We start from the raw sequence: 17,866 nt of genomic DNA, 5'->3' as shown, positions 1-17,866 counted from the left end.
ATAACTGCTTAATATACATTTTAAATACCGCACATAAATTAGCCACAACAGTTTTAAAAACGGAAGAGTGGTCACCACATCTACGCCTCTATATAAGGAACGAAACGGTTAGACTTCTCCACAAATCTGGCTGTTGCCTGATGTAATTACTGGCGAAACGTCGTACTCAGATTGTAAATGTTGTGGCTTGGCTCTCCAACACACCGGCGTGCTATACTAGTGACGAATTGGGCACGTTCTGTTTACGTGACAACCCTTACTAGTTGGCTGTGTCGGGTGGTGGCGGGTTTTAACGACACATTTATATATTTACGCGATCTAACCCAAATAAACTCTATTATAAAAGCAGCAGATGTTACTTTTTATGTTTGACCACAAAATCCTCGTAAATTCACATTTACTTCATTGCAACGTTTAAAACGACAACTGAAAGGTTGTTCAAGTCTGTGAAAGCTCCGTTACTAAATCAATAATGATAAATGACCTTGCTGCAGAGAATCTTGGGAATCTTGTATTTGAATGCCAAGCTGTTTCGCAGAGCCAGGCCTTGAGTGAGAGAGGGTAACCGTCTCCTTGACTTGGCTTGCTGGCACAGGGAGGTTAACGCGCAGCAGTTGTTTAAGAACCGTCTCGGCACACTTGGAAACCTTATTTGAAAAGGAACATCACATTCGACAAAAGGACAACAAAACAAACACCAGAGTCACTTTCTTTGCAGGTACCCACAATTTATATTACATTCAGACGAGCAAGCATATTCTACGGTTTTTTCGGTAAAGTCACGTAGATATAAAAATAATAATAATAAATAAAGTGATTAAAAATTATCACGACGTTTCGATCGCACGCAAGCGGTGTTGCGATCGAAACGTCGTGATATTTGTAATCACTTTATTTTTCATATCTACGTGACTTTACCGAAAGAACCATAGAATATGAATTCCTGCAGTCACGAAAGTTTTAAGTCAAAATTGTACAAACAAGCATGTTTGATGAATGTATGTGAAAAATTAAGGCGAAGTCATTTACCCACCTCCTGGGAAAACCCATCAAGCCCGTCCTGGTTAATCTCAGGCTGCTTTTCCTCAGACTCCACATGTTCAGTGCGGTCACTATCATTAGCCTGGCTTGGGGCAGCACTTGCAACAGTGCTGGCACCTTCCGAAATGGCCGATTGCCCGTCCACGACATCAATGCTCTCGGCATTCTCTCTGGAGGATGCCAATACAAGAATTAATTCACACAAATAATTTACGAATATTACTTATTTTAATGCTGATAAAGAGAGAGAGAGGGAGAGAAAAAAAACTGTGCTGCAGAGCTGATGACAACTTTTCCGTGCGAATGCGAGTTAGCAGCGTGTACTAATTGGAGCCTTTACTCGGTTTCGTTGTCTTCTGGAGGCTGCTCGTGTGAATCCGTCGCGTTTCCCTGTGCGTCCTCGTGTGCGTCCTCTCCACGTCTTTCCTTCTCCTGCTTGTACTGCTTCCTGGCTTTGTGCCCCCGTGCCGCTGTGAACACAAGCACATTTCCGATGATTTAAACTGCAGAATAATTCGCCAAACTACAGTATTATATACACACTGCTGCCTAGGTGTTCGCAGTTGTGCCCGTCTGGCTCTCCGGGGTGTGTTTTCGGGTTCGAGGGAGACAGTGAGTTATTCAATTCAGTTCATGAAGTAACTCCCAGAAGATAGAGGCGAAACGTTGGACATCGTGCTGAAGAACACGCGGTACAACCATGCGACGCATCGGAGAGCTACGCACATTACAAATCCGACACTCAACGCTACACGTTTGGAAATGCATGGCATAAAATGCAATGTGACATCTGGAGATTGATGCATCTTGTACCAATTAAAATGTAAACAAAACATTGAATTGTCCCCTTAAAAAACAAAACACTGTAGTATACACTATACAGTATAGTACTTGTGTTCCTTCGAATCTCACATGTAAAAATATAGATCCTTGAAAAAAATTTAGTCCAAAGAAGTAGGCAAATGTGTTTAGTTTCTTGTTCTTCCCCCGCACCTTCGATGACCACGGTTGGCTACGTACGGTGCGAAAGAAGTTCAACATATACACAATCGCAGTTTACATCATCGATGCATTCACAGTGATACCATGGACCTCACTCACATGGCTGTCACGGCTCTGCTGGAGATAACCGAGTGTGTTGTGCTGCTCGGCTGAGAGAAATGTGGAAAGTTAATTTATAACCAAAATGGGTGCTTCAACGTAAATGATTCCAAATGGAGTCGGAGATGGATGAGCGGCTAATCATTAACAGGCTGCTCCCAGGGCATGATCATCACTGCGTGATTAGACCAGAGCATGCTAACACGAGTGAGCTAACTTCCTGTACTAACCCAACCAGTGTCAGAACGGAACCCGTGAGCCCCAAATACATATGTACTGTCATCTAAGACGAGAGGTAGGCTCAGTGGAGGAGCCAGGATTTTCAAGCAGATGGGGGCAACCCCTCCAGCAATGAAAAATGATAGAGGAGTTGTTAGTAAGTAAGGACTTGTCCCTTGCTTTTTATTCGACGCGTGTGTGATCGGCATCGTGCTCGCTGAAGGTGAATGCCTTCAGGGAAGTCGTGTACTGGATACGCAACTGCGCACAATTCCGAGTCACTTATAACCGCTTTGCCGTTATTTATTGACAATTATAGACTCAAACTATTGTCCTATCATCTCATAGAGTCCCTGGCACGTAATAATATGCTTCACAGTGGCAGTGGGGGTTGCAAAATGCCGATTTATTACTAATAAACCCCAATGACCCTATCGAAATGAGAGATTTCGATCCGATCATTGAGGGGGCACGTGCCACCCCACCCCCCACTGGCTCTGCCACTGGGTAGACTTTTTCCCTCCTGGCACGTTGAGATCTCAATTTGATTCGGCTCTATATTCACCTGACTGAATGCAGATGGCAGCATCCTCTCGTTTCTTCTTCTGCTCACGGTACTCTCTGCGTACTTGGTATCCACGGAAACCTAAAACCACAGAAGAAACCATCAACTCTGCATCGCTATATATCCGTGCAACAGATGTGCTTATTATAACGATACTGCCCAAGATAAACCTTACATTGAGCTTCATATTTGTGATGCTATGTTGCATTTTTGGATCTAGGTTCTCGTCATGCTGTAGACCCCATAATTCAGCTTACTTGTCTCCGCTACTGTTTATCCGCTCGATCATTTAAAATATCTGGGCACGATGTAAGTCACATAACAGATAGGATTTGTTTTGTTTATCTTTTGTAAAGGTTACAATGGCCTCACGAAGCCACATTTTAATACAATCGTGCTAAATATTATGTCACTGCCTTATCGTTGTTGCCATTATTATTACACAAAACATTGGCATTTTTGTATTTTGTAATATTCCTGCATCACATTGCATTCTTCAAATTTCTGTGGGCTGACTCCCTGCAAGTAATTTATTATCACTGACTGTTATATAGCTGCCCACGTGTTAGTATATTGAGCCTCTTGGTATATGACACATTATTTATGGACAGAAGGAAAAACTGACCTCATTGTGCGGCAAACCATCTAACATAATGTGCTCCCATAACTGAAGCTGATATTTTGAAGGGAAATCTCACTTGCAATTTAATTAACCTACTTACCTCCGAGTGCCACCTCACCTGACTGTATGACGAGGGCACTGTGGGTCCGTTCTTCCATGAGCTTTCTGAATTTCTTGACGGCAAGTCTGGTGCGCACATAGGCCTGCAGTTTCACGAGCCTCTCCACCATCTCCTTGATCAGCAGATTGAGATGTTCTGCATGGTAGTACTTTAAGAATACCTAGAGGCACATAGGCATCACACGGACAATATTTTATCTTGAAAGCAAGGCAGGTGTTTATTCCTCCAAGTGTTGTTTTACGTGTTGCAAAATGATGCTGCAAATGAATGAAAAAATATATATACGTGTGTAAAATAGGGAATCTTACCTTTGTCTTGCCAAGCACCCAGTTTTTCATTTTAACCTTCTCAAGAATCTCAACACACGTTTCTTGTTTGCCTGGTGGGGGCGAGTCTGCTTTGAAGGCAAGGATGTAGTACCTGCAGTGTGACATGTACAGTAGTAATAATAATGTTGTTACACAGAATCCGTTCAATGTCAAAGAGATAACGACTCAAGAAGCACGAGAAACCACAGACAAGCGGGAAGGCAACCACACAGTGAGCTGACGCCCAAGCATCTGTGGTCCTCTCTACGTTAAGGTGTTATTGGCCAATTCATGAGTCATCTTCTTGGTTCTTTCGGTAAAGTCACGTAGAAGGGAAATAATAAAATAATAAAAATAAAACATAATAAAATAATTCTCATGACGTTTCGGCCACAACGCAAGCAGCCGTCCTCAGGTGAAGAACAGGGCTGTCGCAAAGACAGCGTCTGAATGACGACAGACCTGTTCTTCACCTGAGGACGGCTGCTTGCGTTGTGGCCGAAACGTCGTGAGAATTATTTGATTATGTTGTATTTTTATTATTTTATTATTTCCCTTCTACGTGACTTTACCGAAAGAACCAAGAAGATGAATCCCTGCAGTCACAAAAGCTTTAAATCGAAATTCAATTCATGAGTGTTAACGTGTGGCAGGAAACCGGAGCACCAGGAGAAACCCCACGCATGCGAGGGCGCAACACTCTATCCCCTACAGGTGGAACCGTTTGAGTCCACATTTGCTGTACCGAATCGTGGCAAGCCAGGGTACGGCGACCTTGACGCCCACGGGAAGGGAGTTGCACAACATTTGTGTGATCCGCAAACCCTTGCCTCGACGGTGCTGAATTACAGGCGTGCGCCACCACCGCCCAGCTGAGTTTGTAAAATTCCGGCAGTGCTTATCTTGTACGCTTATATATGCAATTGGGAAGTAATGCATCAAAGTTAGCACTCCAGTGAGATCGTTTACAAAGACAGACAGGTTATAGAAAGTCAGTTCCGATCTGCAGTTTAACTTTTTCCAAACACAGAGCACACAAAGCAAGCACTTAAACCATTGTCACTTAAGAAATATAAATCTATCTCAAATGCATCATTCGCACTTCCAATTAGCACAGTTGGCTATGTACAGCGCGAAATAAGTTCAACATACATACAACATTCATACTGCCTTAAAACATACAACTACAAAACAGGATAACATTGGGGGCAATGCCTCTTCTTCATGTACACAGTTTCCCAACCCCTGAGTGAGTGATTGTAAAGTATTTCACCCCACCACATCATTCACATCTTCACAAACAGGCAGGAACAGTTTTATTCTTTGGTTCTTTTCGGTTAAGTCACGTCTAAAAATAAAATAATAACTCAAAATAAAATAACACATTACGACGTTTCGATTGCAACACAAGCAATCATCATCAGGCATTGGTAATGGAGACATCAGCATGTTTTCACCAAAACAAAATATTCGCCAACAGATAAAGCGGGCCATATTCAACCGTGTCGCATGACTTTTAATGTGAAATACAAATCTCATTGGGGACACGACCCAGTGAATGTTAAACAAGCTTGAAACATCTTCTTGGTTCTTTCGGTAAAGTCACGTAGAAGGGAAATAATAAAATAATAAAATTAAAACGTAATAAAATAATTTTCACGACGTTTCGGCCACAACGCAAGCAGCCGTCCTCAGGTGAAGAACAGGTCTGTCGGGAAGACAGCGTCTGAATGGGCACCACCAGGCTTGGCCTGTTCTTCACCAGAGGACGGCTGCTTGCGTTGTGGCCGAAACGTCGTGAGAATTATTTTATTATGTTTTATTTTTATCATTTTATTATTTCCCTTCTACGTGACTTTACCGAAAGAACCAAGAAGATTAATCCCTGCAGTCACGAAAGCTTTAAATCGAAATTTAAGCTTGAAACAAATGGAGCTTCCACCCACACGTGTGCTTAGTCACCAAGATCGCCTTCTTCCACCGGCACAACATTTGCCTGTCTCCATACAAAGCTCACCCCTCCTGCTGCAGAGACCCCTGTCCATGCTTTTGTCACATCCAGGCCATATTTCTCCAATGCCCTCCTTGCCAGCATTTCTGCAGGAAAATCTCAAGAAACTGCAGCTGGTCCAAAATGCCATAACCTTTGCTGAACCAAATCCCACTAACTCATTACACTAGCCCTGCCCTCACTTCACTGGCTTCCCATCCATGAGCGTGTGGACTACAAGATCCGTGTCCTCACGTTCAATCCATCCGCGGCAATGCCCCTCCCTACCTTCGCAACCTTCTTCACCCCCACATTCCACCTTCCAGCCCTCTCCTCTGCTTCTATTAACACACTTTTTATTTTACCAGGTAAGGCCCACTAAACTATATAGCTCTTTTTCAGAAGCGACCTAGCCACAAATGATAGCTAAACGAAGTGTCTTATCAGGTGGAAATTTAGAGCAGCCAAATACTCGAAGTGCATGTTTCTAAATGTGGAGGGAAAAACCGGAGGACCTGGAGAAAAATACACGTGACAACAGGGAGAACATGCAAACTCCAAATATACAGGCGTCAGGGTCTGGATCAAATCCACAAACTCCTGCATACGAGTTAACGTATCGCCACCATGGCACTTCATTGGCTATGGCATCCTCCTAGCTCCCAAGACCTGTTGCTGCACTAATGGTGGCCGCTATTTTAGCTCCTACGCCCCCACCCTCTGGAACTCCCTCCCCAGGCAATGTAACTAAGTCACCTCTCTCTTTGTGGTTTTAAGTATCTCCACAAAATATCCTTTTTCAACTGTGCAATCAGATCACCTGAATTGTATATTATTATCTCCTTGCCTTGCTCGGTCCCTCCCAATCCCTCCCATTTTCCTCATTGTATTTCTGCGCCGTGACATTTGTTACGTTTTGTGTGCATCGTGAATGTAAATTGTAGATAGATGCTAAACAGATCTGCTTTGTCGTGCATTCTGCTCTAGCTCTCACAGCATGTGTATATGAGGAAAGGCTGAGATTGTCCATCGCTTAATTGTACTAAATTTGAGCATAAGAATTTAGAAGGGGGTGGAGGCTGTGCCTTCAGAAGGGGGGGACTCGACCCCCCCTCCGCTCCAGCCCACCCAACGTGACAACGGGGCTGGCCCCACGAGTGTAACACCTCTTCTTGGTTCTTTCGGTAAAGTCACGTAGAATGGAAATAATAAAATAATAAAAATAAAACATTATAAAATATATTACTTACATATGGTATATTATTATATAATATTATTTATTATTATGTTTTATTTTTATTATTTTATTATTTCCATTCTACGTGACTTTACCGAAAGAACCAAGAAGATGAATCCCTGCAGTCACGAAAGCTTTAAATCGAGTGTAACACCTGTTGACGAATTCATGGAAGGGGATGCGGTGCGAGAAGCCCTGCCGTCGGATGTGGATCGTCTCCAGGATGCCCGTGTACCGCAGCTGCACCAGCACTTTTTCCCGGTCAAACTTCTGCTCCTGACGATCGTTGTTGGGCTTAATGCAGCGCACGAAGTGGGGCAGGCCCGATGCCATCTTGGAGAGCAGGTCCATCAAAGAAAACTGCGGCGACGCATATGGCAACAGTGGATGGGTGGAATTAAATTCCAAACTAAAATCACAAATGGCATGAAAATAAACCGTGATTTTTTCCAGTCTTGAAGTTTGTTTAGCCAATTAATTATTGGGACATGTATGGTAATCAGAAACAGAATTATACATTTATTTTAGATTACCCTGAAATAGGAGGAGACAGTTTGAGTTTTCATGTTCACCGTTTCCCCTGGGTGCTTGTTCTTCTCCATGGTATCGATCTGTAAATGGGAACGTGTTATTCTCTCTCATGTTCATGAAGAAAGAAGGCATAATCACACGTCTGCATGTTTACTGACTTGCTACCCTTCACAGAGAGGGAACTGTGTTTAAATCTGAAAGCAAACTACTCATTTTTTTTAAGTGGGGAAAAAATGACAACTATAAAATCGATTTGTCATCGCCTATTATAAAGCTCAAGTGCACTCTCAAGGAAGCAGTAATCATGTTAAATGGACCAACGAAATGGAAACGATTACAGGCTGAGGGCTGCAGATATGCTTTTGCTAAATGACATGGATTACTTACATCATTTTCCATTTGCTCAAAACAGACCAGAAAGCAGTAAGTAAAGATGGCAAGATAGAGTCATTGTCATTATTATATTTGTCTTATTCTGTAAATGTGAATTGGTAAAAAGTAAAGTACTGATAAACTTGTGATTGGCCTGATCCATGTAGTTACTGCATAATCTGTGTGCACTGCATTCCCCTTCTAAGAGGCAGCAAACGATATGAGAAAAGCATAATACATTTTTTGCAGACATTCTTTTCTAAATATTGTATCTATTTGAACTGGAGGAGAAAAATGTTATTTTGGGGTTAAAAGAATGACATTCCACGGCATTTCAATCACATATTTAGTTTAAAGTAAGCTGCAATCCTTTGTGCAAAGCATTTCCTACAACTTGGTCCGAGTATACAGCATGAAGAAAATATTTCTTAACCGCAAGTAAACTTTGACAAAATGAACATCTCACAGAGCTTCTTTTCCCAAGACCTACGTAAAGCCTGTCAAATCCTCTTACCCTTATGTTTGCTGGTGTTTGACTCGGAAGAGACTTTGATGCACCAGGGACTCTTGATCGGATATGAGCCAGATTGCCTGTTGGGATAGGCCAGAACAGGTGCAAGACGCTCAATTAAGTAGCAATAGGGGTATGGTCTTAAGTCACTTGTCTTCTTGTCAGTTGTCTGGACATGATGCTGTTACTGAACATGGACGGCAGAGAGAGCACACGAACTGTAAGCATCGCAATGTATCTCTACCACAAGGCGAAACATGATGCAGGGCAAAGAGTTTCATGTGGAAGCACAACCACTGGGGGGCCTGCCAGCCCTTGAAATCTATCAACCAGGTGGCATTTTGTGGGCAGACACAATACAGATAACGGTCTAAACGCAATGATAATCGGTCTTTTAGTTTGTATGAATGTGTATGGCTGACCAATGCACTTTATCTGCTTTGTCAACGTCACCAGCCATGATTTGTCCATTGCTGGATGAAGGCCTCAGCAAGCTGTCATCTCCCACAGTGTTGCAACAATCTGTTTACCTCTGGCACACAAGCTGTTTATATCACTCCATCCCCGTGTCCTCTTGGGCACGTTCTCTTCTGTGGCTGCCACGCCATCGTTAGTCTCGACCACGGGCTGTCATCCCTTCATATCAACGTGTCCTGCCCAATCCCACTTATTTTTGTCGACAGTTAATGTGACGCATCGAATGGACGTGTTTTCTGACGCATGTGTTCCTCTTCATTTTTCGATTTAATTGCTCTTGTATGCCTTGATCTTCACCATGCTATCGTTTTTAACATTAGGGGAGAGAAATGTTACTTCATTTCGCAAACAAAATAAGTTTATTGTTATCAGTTTATTAGATGTTCTTTCGGTAAAGTCTGATGATGGAGGCTTGTATTGCCTCCGAAACGTCGTGATTTATGTTATTTTAGTTTTTCCTACGTGACTTTACCGAAATAACCAAAGAGTATGGATTCCTGCAGTAACCAAAGCTTTAATTCAAGATTATTAGATGTTATTTGGATGTTTGAGATGTTAATTACATGCCAATGGTTAATTCATATTAATCGTGGATTATTTAATAATTTGCAATATGTCAGATACCCCCCCCCCCACCACATAGCCAGAAAGTTCACTCCACCATTGAGAGGTTTTAATGTAATGCTGAAAGTCAACATATTTCCCTTTGACAATGCTTATTGCTCCATGCAATATTATTTTCACTCATCATATCGGTAGCTCTGAATTATGCTTCAGATGTATTGATACACGCACATGCATACCCAGTTCTGCCACTGACAGAATACAGTATATAAAACAAAACAGAATGATAAAAAAAAATGTATTTAACTTAAGCAATGCTGATGACTGATGGACAATGGTAAAAAAGGCTGCCCAAAGGAGAAAACGTGATCAGTTTACGTGCAGGAGTGAGATGGATTGCAACATCACGTGACCATTAACGGATGGTGATGTGAGGCAGCCTTTACCCAGAATTGGATTGACAATGGATCCTGATGACGAAGACATTCTTATTGATAGGAAACTGGATGTGCAATTGTCTTAAGTTGATAAAATACTCCTTATTCTTCGTCTCCGTGGCTGATGTAGACGAAGAGCAACAATTTACAATGTCACATTCATCTGGTCAAGCCAGATAACCACGTCAGGAGCAGCGAAGTGTATCGCTGTAACACGAGGACTTTATTGAGGTCCTTGATGGTTTGCCAGCCATCGGAGCCCCTTAGGGCTTCATAAAATACTGATCCCCCCACCCCCCGATGAGGAGATCAAGTAAACTCTCTAAATCAAGCAATACCTGTCTTGGTTAGGGGGTTTGAGAACAGCAGTCTGAGCACCATGTTTTCCGAGGTCCTGAGGAGCACCACGATGTCAGCAGGTAACGTGTCCCTGTTCTTCTCAAGGAATCCTGAGGCATCGTACAGAACCTGTGGTAGAGACGAGCCAAAAGCTGAACATGGTGGTACAATGCACTGACCGTGGGTACAATGTGCTTGGTATAGCGTATTATCCACATGCCATACAACTATTGTCATACTTTTCCTGCATAATGGTCGATTCCGAAGGTTAGGTCCATTCTTTTCGGCCTCCAAAAGTATTTTGACTTTACATTGTCCTCAAATTTCTCTGTAAAAAAGTGCAGTCATGCCATTCAAAATCAATGTCACAGAAACAAAATTACTCCTGTGCTTATTCACAGCATCGCTATTGTAACAAAAGCAATGACTTCAGTAATGTACTTGTCAATATTATGTGTTCCCTTCAGCATTCAATATTTGATGCAAATACTGTAAAAAGTGGCCTTAGATTCCAAGCCCAGCTTGAATAACATGCAGAATATGTGAAACGAATGTCGTCTCAAGGTTAAAGTAATATAAACTAACAATGCCTTTCAATAAAATATAAATGCACTCTGTTGACAGATATATACAAACCCAAACCATCGAACATCTCAGCACTGTGTCACTGCCTTATTTAATCAGTGCATAGATTCTGGTATGAGCCTTGCATAGTTTGTTTTCTTCTTCTTCATCATTTATATTTCAAATGAAACTTTGAATTGACATTCAATATGAGTTAGAGTAACTAATGAGTGTGATACACAGAGGGACTTACTGATGTTCCCTTCCTGGTAGGTCACAAACCGACTAATGATCAAAGTTGCTCAATTTTGCGAGCCGACTCTGTACCGAAGAGTGTGGCACTCACCAACGAGTGTCTGGCCCGTGGCCTGGGGAAAGCGGCTCTCCTCGTCCAGCAGGGAAAGCATCCCCACGGGCTTGGCCAGAAACATGTCAAGCAGAGGGCGGTTGTCCTCGAACTCCACCTGCTTTGCGTCCACCCCCTCACTTGCATATTCCTCCTGTCCGTTCGATATGGCAGATGGTGCTTTTCATTAAAAGCCTCTGTCAATGGACAACTTGAGAACGGGCCTTTACAAAATTGCTGAATTTCACCCTTTCATTCAATCTCATTTGCATATGTATTAATATTTAATGTCATGGCTATGGTGTACTTTTAACGAGATGCAATGATGTGCCAGTCAGATTTAAATACCAATGACATTTAATGCACATTGATGTCTCTGGTTTAAATATCAGGCAAGAATCCAGAATCTCTTTGCAGGACACTGAAATCATTTCCACAGATATGTCGTAATATAAAATTATGTAAATTGCTTTGGTCTATCCTTAAGAAAAGAGCAGTCACAACGAGCATGGGTGTGTATAAATGTACTGCACAATATTCCAGGACAATATTATGATTAAACATCGGAGGCGGTGATGGAGGAGACAGCATGCTGATCTATGAACCCATTGACCTGAGTTTCATTCCTAGCCACAGCTTACATGAGTCCTGAGTGATATCTAAACCAACCATGGGAACTGCCTACAACAAAAAGCACCAACCAGGATGAAATATGATTAAGAAACCCCAACGCAATGGGATGGAGAGAGGCATTCATCAAAAAATGTATTGACAAAGGCCTGCACATTTTAAAAATTACATTTTATCTCAAGTGAAATTATGTAACACCATTATACTGTAGGGACGTCATGCCACCCAATGTAACATGCCCACCATCCTAAAGGAATAGTGAACATTGAAAAAGTGTGAAATGATGAATGTATAAATTGAATGCTATTTATTTTTACAATTTAAAAAAATTCCCCTTTATAGTTGACAATGCTCTAGGATGTCCTTGGCAGGTCTTAGGCAGCATAGGCCACGTTTAATTACGCACACATTCTCTGCCATTCTGAAAATAAATGCACCTGCCGACCGCTGTTACAGTACCTGCTCCATGGCAAACACGTGCTGGTTGAAGTAGAACTGTATTTGCTCATTTGCAATGTTGATGCATAGCTGTTCAAACGAGTTCTTTTTAAAATTCTCAAACCCAAAGATGTCCAAGATGCCGATGCTCAGTTTACTGTTTTCACTGAAATGACATGGATGTGAAAAGCCACGTGGTTTAGTAATGCACGCCATTAGATATCTTTTAACCAAAAAAATTCATATACATTCACACGTTTCAAGGTGTGTCTCATTTGATGTTTGTTAGTATCTGTCAAACACAATATAGAAAAGGTGCAGATTTGGAAGTGTAAAAACAGAAACATTGGGAACAATTTCAGTCAAAATACATTTGGCTTCACGTCATTATCCGCCAACTGTATCGATTTACGTGACAAAACGTGTCTATCAGCCGACACAGGGGACCACACTCTAATAAAATACTGCACTCCGGTCCAGCCAATATGAAAGCAATCGCAAAACCATTACACGTGTAATCACCGTGCAGGGGTGTGTGCCACAATTTCCCGGCGTGCCATTACTGTGTTTGGCGGCGAGAACACGGCACCTGGCGTCTTTGTCGGGCTGCAGGAGCGTGTTGATGCGGAGCACGATCCAGCTGAAAAGGCGGCCGTACAGCGCCTTGGCCATGGCATCTCGTACGTCGCTCGCCTTCTCCACGGTGTTGGTGCGCATGATGGTCTCGCCGCGCGCCACCACGCAGCGCGAGACCAGCGCCTCTAGGAGCTCCTCGGCGCGGACCTTCAGCGGAGCGGCCGCTAGGCACACACGGACGCATGTGAAAATCGACTGGCAGACTCATGAGTGCCAAATGGAGGTATTGCTCGTGGAGTTATCACTCTGCAGCGGCTCTTGCAGGGGTGGTTGTAAAGTTGGCTGCTCAAAAAATCAGAGGCTCGTAAAACATGCCGACAGGCACGGGGCCTGCTTCGTGCTTCTCGACCAAACGACAGTTTTCATTTCGATTTAAAGCTTTCGGTAAAGTCACGTGACTTTACCGAAAGAACCAAGAAGATACAGTTTTCATCTTTCTTGATTGGTAAACCCTCGTGTATATGAGTGCATTTAAACATAAATAAAGAGATGCAAAGACTTTATTGCATTATTTTATGGCAGCTTTATGTCCACACTTGGTGGATGTTTTGTTTTATTTGGCTTTGTCTAAAACAACAAGTTTGGCTAATTAAGTCGATCCAACACATCTCGTCAAGTCAAATGGTTGTTCATAAATCTGTGGTGGCTCTCCCAGGGTGGCTGCTAAGTTGACTGGTGCGAAACTACAAGGCCTGTTGAATAATTTGGTCTTACAGACCATCTCATATTCAAGTGTCTCCCTGCTGAAATGAGAATTTGGGCAATAATCATCTCCACAACATTGGTCGCGAAAGCCTACGTGTTAAACAGTAATCATCTCCGTTGGGAGCCCTGAGTTTGCGCAGAATATTTATCGTAAGTGGGTTGGTCATTGTATTTAAGATGACTACCATTCACGTTCCACAAGAGAACCCCAGTGAGATGATGATCTGTGTTGATGCCCGACTAGGATTTAAACTAGTGGCACAGTAAATACATCATGTTCAACTGAAATAAAGTGAGAAGCCATGATTCTATCTTACATTATTCAATGCATGTGTCATGAGTTTAAGAATCGATACTAATCAATTCATAATTCCACCTTTGATCTGTAACAATATTGAGACTCACCGTTCTCCAGGGCTGCGGAGTTGGGGTCTATGTTGCTCTTGTCAGATTGATGGTCTGTAGATATGGACATGAACTCAATGTTCCCCACGTTGAGAATCCCAGCCAAAATATTGTAAACGCAGGAAACTTCCTGTTAGGTGTAGGGGAGAACAGCGCAGGATACCCACGTGAATGCTCTCAAGGACTCGAAACATAAACGCAAGCATCATTGTCCCAAAATCACATGAATCAATAAAGTCTGCTTGAAGCAGCATTTTTAAATAGTGTGATATCTTGGCAATGCAATGGAGAAATGCTTTCCTGAAATGGAAATGAACAAATTATTATCATCGCCATGAAGGCCATGCTACAGAAACACATGCGCACACAAAAACAAACTTAAGAGCATATGCACAGCCACACACACACATTAAACCCTTGGAACAAGCAGTGTAGACGCCTCTTATCCTGACTGGCGTGATTATTTTTGGCACGAACAGCTTTAAGATGCTCAGCCCTACTCAACCCCGGCTCAGGGCTCGCACTAACCTCAGCTCTAGCGTTGACAAGTACATTCCAGGACAGCTGTTGATATGAAAAAAATATATCTTCACGTTCTGTTAACTGTAGATTACATATATTAAAATAGTTTTACTGAAAATTAACCTCTGTCTGATAATATCCATCATCAACACCGGCCATGATTGATCCATTGCTGTACGAAGGCTCAGCCATGTCACTGTCATCGCACAGTCTTGTGATGCACGATCCATCTACTGCAACTCCTGCATATGAACCGATTTCGACACTCCATCTTCACTGTGGTCGTCCTCTTTGCAGTGGCATTGTTTTCCTCCATTGGCTGCCACTCCAGCATCGCCCTCGACCATTGGCTCGTGAGGAATCCCGTGCAAGCTCACTTATTTGTCTCATCAGTCAATACGTCTCCAATAAACACAACGTGTGCTCTGACCCAGGTGTTCCTTTGTCTCACAGTGCCAATTCCAAACGCACACCTCTCCACGCTTTTTAAACGAAATAAAGCAAGGGTATATTAAGTGTACTATCTTGATTTGAAGCTTTTGTGACTGCAGGAATCCATACTCTTTGGTTCTTTCGGTAAAGCCTTCTTCTTCTTAATTGGTTCAGCAGTTCCAATGCTGGATTATTATTATTATTATTAATTGTTTTCCGCCTGAGGAAGACCGTTTGTGTTGCGATCGAAACGTCATGAAATTTTGTTTTATTTAATTTTTCTACCTAAGTGTATGCGATTAGGAGTTGTTGTGCAAATAGTTACAGCTGCCCTGCATGTAAATGTAAGATACTGCATCCGCTTTATAAAGAATAATTACTTGACGATGAAACCGACGTTACCTCTGTTGTGAAGCCAAGTATGTTGAAGCAGTGTTCAATGGCCTCGAACTGCTGCTGATGAAAGCCAGTGGAGAGGATTTCTTCCAAAGAGGGGCTGCTACTGCTGACGAGGTATCTGCCGTGCCAACCAGACAGGACTCAGCGGGCTGCTTCCGCTCGCGAGCCACCGCCACACAAACCAAAGACGCTCGCCCCCCCCCAACGCAGCTGGCGCAAAAAGTCTCGGAAAGATCTGTTGTCGTTTAGTGTTCGGTCTGCCGACATTTGCTCACGACAAAACGATAGAGGACTACGCGGATTTGCAATTATGGGATTTTTTCAACAATTTTTCTCGTCATGGACAGCCACATACTGTGCAGCAATCAATATGTTCTAGATTTGAAGCTTTCGTGACTGCAAGGAAACATACTATTAGGTTTTTTCGGTAATGTCACGTAGGTAAAAAATAAATAATATTATTTATATTATTTATTATTATAATTTTTTTTACCTACGTGACTTTACCGAAAAAGCCTAAGAGTAATCAATATGTTATTGTTGTATTAAGAGGGCCGTCCATAAATGACTTCACGTGATTTTGGACGATTTTTGACCCCCCCCCCCCCCCCCATCGTCACACGGCGTCACAAAAAGTCAGACCCCCCTCTCAAATATAACGTCACAAAGCTCTGCCGCCCCCCCCCCCCCAAATAAAACATTCTTCAAATCGCTTTAAACTATTGTCATTGTAGTGCGTATCGCGTATTTAATGTGGCGCTGCACTCTGATGTTGTAGGAAACAACATTTATTAAAAAGTCTATTTAATTAAGTAGAACGTGTTGTCTATATTTATTTAAAGTTGCGCATTTTGATGTGAGGTCACATTTCTCAACCGCCCCCCCCCTCGTCACACATCGTCACAAATGTCTGACCCCCCCCCCCCCCAGGTGCGTGACGTCATTTATGGACGGCCCCTAAAAACCACGTTGCTGGATAGTGAAAGATTATGAACACTTGTGTATATCATGTGTATGCATACTGCAGTTAATAATCGGACACACACAATGTGATAAAATGTTAGTCATCAGAAGGAAACAAATCAGCACATTTCGTCAATCATCACATTGCAAAATAAAAATAAAAGAACATGTTTTATAATTTCACTGATCTATTATGAGCAAACTTTAAAAATGATACTTCTAAAGAATATTGAAATTACCAAGCATGCTCCGTTAGATGAAATATGATTAACGTGTCAAATGCCAGGGCAATTCCAATACAAGGCTATTCCAATTCAAAAGGGGCTCAGTGGTACAGCGAGCTGCTCACAATCTGCAGATTGCGAGTTCAAATCCTGGTTGGAGATTGACTCAGCCCATCATCCCTCTGGGGGTCAATAACATTACTACTACTTTGTGGAGAGGTCAACAGCGGTTGCCCCTTGGATAACTTGGCCCCCACCATAGGAATATGGAATTTTCACGACTGCCTTAGGTCTTTAAACAGGAGATTAGCATCGGCCCGATGCTTTTTGGAGCAGGAAATCACTTTCAATTGCCTCAAATCTCGAGTCGTTAGAAAAGCTGCTGGCTAGACCAGAGTGGCAGCAGCGCACGGAGCCAATTTAAATGTAACGGGCAATGGTGAGGCGTGCACGGGGTGATGATGAGTAGTACCGTGGGGCTTCGGTGGTGGAAAGACAGTGCTGCTGGAGTTTGTCTTGCTGTGCAAGCCCGGCATACATGTAGTAGAAAATGTGAAAGTTTTTTTCAAACCTGAAAAAAATATTTTACAAAAAAATCTACATTGAAAATGCATAACCAGTGGAACACAATACCACAATGTTTACACATATAACGACAAAAAAAACACAAGTAATTATTGCAGTCTGTCGGTGTTATAACGAACAAAAATCGGAGACATGTCCATAGTTTAAGGCAGGACACAGTGCAAGAAGAGATACTAGCTGATGATTGAGATTAGGAGGGAAACATTTCAGAGACGGGGGTAATGAAATCATCTCGCATGCAGGAGCAAGATGCATTGTGGCATTGCAAGACCGTGAATGATGATGTTGTTATGGGGAAGCCGTCATATATTAGTGGATAGACAATGGTTGATTATTACAAAAAAAACATCAAAACTCATTTAGACAATGAAAACAGCCACGATAATGTCAATCACTGGGTCTCCAATAGGAAGTAGGAGTAATAAGTTAGCATATTTAATCAAAGTATATTCCTACAAGTGTGTATTTTACGGTTTGTTTCTGAATATGTAACCGTCTGAAATTGGACAGAATCAGTCACAATCCGTCACATGTTTCCTATTAAATCAAATCACTGCATTCTCATTGCATATCATCATCCGT

At 42.4% G+C, this 17,866-nt stretch overlaps 1 protein-coding gene across 1 annotated transcript in view; it reads right to left on the bottom strand.

Moving 5' to 3' along the window:
* MYO3A (myosin IIIA) overlaps positions 1-17,866 on the bottom strand; it is a 39,457-nt gene that overhangs the window by 659 nt on the left and 20,932 nt on the right. The window contains exons 15-31 of the mRNA XM_078865357.1: positions 17,172-17,270; positions 15,516-15,630; positions 14,160-14,289; positions 13,003-13,213; positions 12,435-12,579; positions 11,346-11,499; positions 10,675-10,763; positions 10,435-10,564; positions 8,622-8,698; positions 7,738-7,815; positions 7,359-7,564; positions 3,978-4,089; positions 3,667-3,829; positions 2,927-3,007; positions 1,382-1,511; positions 1,034-1,211; positions 485-647 (exon numbers count right to left, since the gene is read on the bottom strand). Coding sequence (XP_078721483.1) covers positions 485-647; positions 1,034-1,211; positions 1,382-1,511; positions 2,927-3,007; positions 3,667-3,829; positions 3,978-4,089; positions 7,359-7,564; positions 7,738-7,815; positions 8,622-8,698; positions 10,435-10,564; positions 10,675-10,763; positions 11,346-11,499; positions 12,435-12,579; positions 13,003-13,213; positions 14,160-14,289; positions 15,516-15,630; positions 17,172-17,270 — 2,261 coding nt within the window. The remainder of the gene's footprint in view (positions 1-484; positions 648-1,033; positions 1,212-1,381; positions 1,512-2,926; positions 3,008-3,666; positions 3,830-3,977; positions 4,090-7,358; positions 7,565-7,737; positions 7,816-8,621; positions 8,699-10,434; positions 10,565-10,674; positions 10,764-11,345; positions 11,500-12,434; positions 12,580-13,002; positions 13,214-14,159; positions 14,290-15,515; positions 15,631-17,171; positions 17,271-17,866) is intronic.

Source organism: Lampetra fluviatilis, chromosome 2 (genome assembly GCF_964198595.1).
Source record: "Lampetra fluviatilis chromosome 2, kcLamFluv1.1, whole genome shotgun sequence".
Lineage (NCBI taxonomy): Eukaryota > Metazoa > Chordata > Hyperoartia > Petromyzontiformes > Petromyzontidae > Lampetra > Lampetra fluviatilis.
Note: the sequence above shows the minus strand (reverse complement) of the source record. Positions and strands in the feature narration are given on the sequence as shown.